Source organism: Salarias fasciatus (assembly GCF_902148845.1).
Source record: "Salarias fasciatus chromosome 7 unlocalized genomic scaffold, fSalaFa1.1 super_scaffold_4, whole genome shotgun sequence".
Classification (NCBI taxonomy): Eukaryota; Metazoa; Chordata; class Actinopteri; order Blenniiformes; family Blenniidae; genus Salarias; species Salarias fasciatus.
Window position 1 is genome coordinate 6,122,807 of NW_021941229.1, and position 2,452 is coordinate 6,125,258.

The 2,452-nt window shown below is 50.9% G+C and overlaps 1 protein-coding gene across 1 annotated transcript; it reads left to right on the forward strand.

Moving 5' to 3' along the window:
- The first annotated feature begins 673 nt into the window (after window positions 1–673).
- On the forward strand, window positions 674–1,297 carry LOC115382837 (growth arrest and DNA damage-inducible protein GADD45 gamma-like). Its single transcript, XM_030084757.1, has 3 exons — window positions 674–774; window positions 859–1,066; window positions 1,167–1,297. Exons 1-3 carry the CDS (start codon window positions 674–676, stop codon window positions 1,278–1,280), a joined length of 423 nt encoding a protein of 140 aa, XP_029940617.1. The 3' UTR covers window positions 1,281–1,297.
- The last annotated feature ends 1,155 nt before the right edge of the window (window positions 1,298–2,452 follow it).

Sequence of the window (2,452 nt, forward strand, 5' to 3'; positions counted from 1 at the left end):
GATATTAGAAGTTTTGCTTCCAGTGACTCCGAGCACCGCTGTGGTGTAAACAGAGCCCGAAGCGACGAACCGGTCAGCATTTTCACTTGAAAACAGCTGCAGACGTTCTGCTGATCGACTCTCTGATGACCTGATCATCACTGATCGGAGGTTTCGCTTCAAATTGAGATGAATAAAGAAAACACCAGAACAAACAGAGCTGTCCTGTCTCACGTCGTCAGTAAAAGCAGCTTGTCTGTGAAGGCCTGGAGGCTGAAAGGGAGCGACCGGTGGCCTCGTGTTGGCCGACTGATCTCCTGTAAGGGAGAAAGAATCGTTCAGAGGTCAGAGAGTTTCTACATATCATCCTTTCATCCAAGCGCCCCCAACAACTCTCTGAGACTTTTCTATAGGCACGCGTCCCCGAGGACGGTGGGGGGGGGGGGCTCCGGGCCGGCTGCAGCCATTGTGCCGTGGAGACCAATGGGAGGGCCAGCGTGTGCCGGCTCCGCCGTATAAAAGCCGGCAGGCGGCTGGAAAGCAGCACACACACTCCTCCACACGTCACCAGCACACACACTCCTCCGCACGTCACCAGCACACACACTCCTCCACACGTCACCAGCACACACACTCCTCCACACGTCACCAGCACACACACTCCTCCACACGTCCCCGGCCCTGGTCCAGCAGCATGCAGTCTCCTGGGAAGTCCCTGAAGGAAGCGCTGGTCTGCGCTCAGAGCGAAGGCCGGCTCACCGTCGGCGTCTACGAGAGCGCCAAGATCATGACCGAGTGAGTGGACCGGACGGCAGGCAGTCGGTGGGATTTCAGCTCAGCGTGAAGCTAACAGGAAGCGACCTCTCCCTGTCTCCACAGCGACCCGGACAGCGTGTCCTTCTGCGTCCTGGCCACGGACGAGGAGTTCGAGTGCGACATCGCCCTGCAGATCCACTTCACCCTCATCCAGTCCTTCTGCTTCGACAACGACATCAGCATCGTGAGAGTGAGTGACATGCAGCGTCTGGCCGAGCTGGTGGGAGGCAAGACGCAGCAGCTGGAAGACGCGCACTGCGTCCTCATCACGGTACGTCCGGCGGACGTCAGCCTGCGTGTGTGTGTGAGTGAGTGTGTGTGTGTGCAGAAGCAGGTGTGTGACGCTGCCCTCTCCCCCCCTGTGCTTGCAGAGCCCGGCGGACGGGTCTTGGGAGGACCCCTCTCTGGAGAAGCTGCACCTGTTCTGCGAGGAGAGCCGGCGTCTGAACGACTGGGTTCCTGAGATCAGCCTCCCGGAGCGCTGAGCCGCCGCGGCGCCCCCACCTGGCTGCGAAGCCGCACGGCTTCTCGTCTGGAAATACTCACCCTGATGGACAGGGTGACCCTGTTTCTGCCCGGCCCCGGCCCCGGCCCCGGAGGGGCCCGCCGGCCGCCCGTCGCCTCTCGTCCCGTCCATGCCAAGATGACTCTCATTCTTTCTGTGAACGAGGTCGGGCATGCCGCGAGAGCGACGCATCGACCCTCATTCTTTGTGCGGATGAGGTTTGGAGAGGAAGAAGCGAGTTCTGCGTCCTGTGGTCCGGCCACAGAGCAAATGTCGCACCTGGAAGCACGCGCAGCAGGAGAAGAAGCGGTGCTGAGGAAGAGGACGTCTTGAAAAGGGACTTTTTAACGACGGCCTCTTCGCTGAGCAACACCACAACAGTTGCAGTCAGCCAAATGTTTCCCACTTTCCAGAATTGTCTTAATTCTCTAAAGGTTTCACTTTAGAAGTTTACAATGACAAAACTATTATTATTATTCTTAAACATGAAAAAAAATTAAAGAAAAATACCTTTTATCTAAAGGTTTCACTTTAGAAAATGGTAAAAAATTAACTTAATGAGAATTTGTTAGAATATCTTATGAACATTTTAGGATGTACTGAAGAGAAGGAAGCTGGAAATGAAAGAAATATTGTTGGAAACAAAGTAATTTATACTTTTCCAAGCAGTGTTTTAAGGAAAATGGAACAACCCACAAAGTTTTGAAAAGTCTCACAAAGTGTTCACATGTTTGTGTTTCACTGAATGTGAAAAAGAAAAAAAATCCCTCTGCAAGTTTAATCTGATGTCAAATGATGTTTTGTATCTACTAATAAGTTTGTTTGAATTGTAAATGGATTCAATGTTCTTGGAAAGTGAAAATGATTTGAAAAAATGGTTACAAAATCACAGTTTGTTGTGTTTCACTTTGTTTTTTAACAAAGTGAAACCGTCTGATTGTGTTTAAGTGTCTCAAAGCATGAAACAGAAACATGAAAATGTTAGTGAACCAAGATCTGTAGTTTCGTCTCATGTCAAATGATGTTTTCTGCTTTTTGTAACATGAAAAGCGTCTCAGCAATAAAACACCTGAAGCTGATTTTGCTGACTGGTTTGCAGATCTTTATCTTTAAGGAACTCTTTGTCACATGCACAGACTGAAAACCAGCTGA

What these genes read in the sequence shown, in the direction of transcription:
- LOC115382837 (XM_030084757.1), top strand. Translation starts at nt 674, where the DNA reads ATGCAGTCTCCTGGGAAGTCCCTGAAGGAAGCGCTGGTCTGCGCTCAG. An exon ending in AGCGCCAAGATCATGACCGA is followed by an intron (nt 775 to 858) that starts GTGAGTGGACCG and finishes CTGTCTCCACAG; the next exon opens with CGACCCGGACAGCGTGTCCT. An exon ending in CGCACTGCGTCCTCATCACG is followed by an intron (nt 1,067 to 1,166) that starts GTACGTCCGGCG and finishes CTGTGCTTGCAG; the next exon opens with AGCCCGGCGGACGGGTCTTG.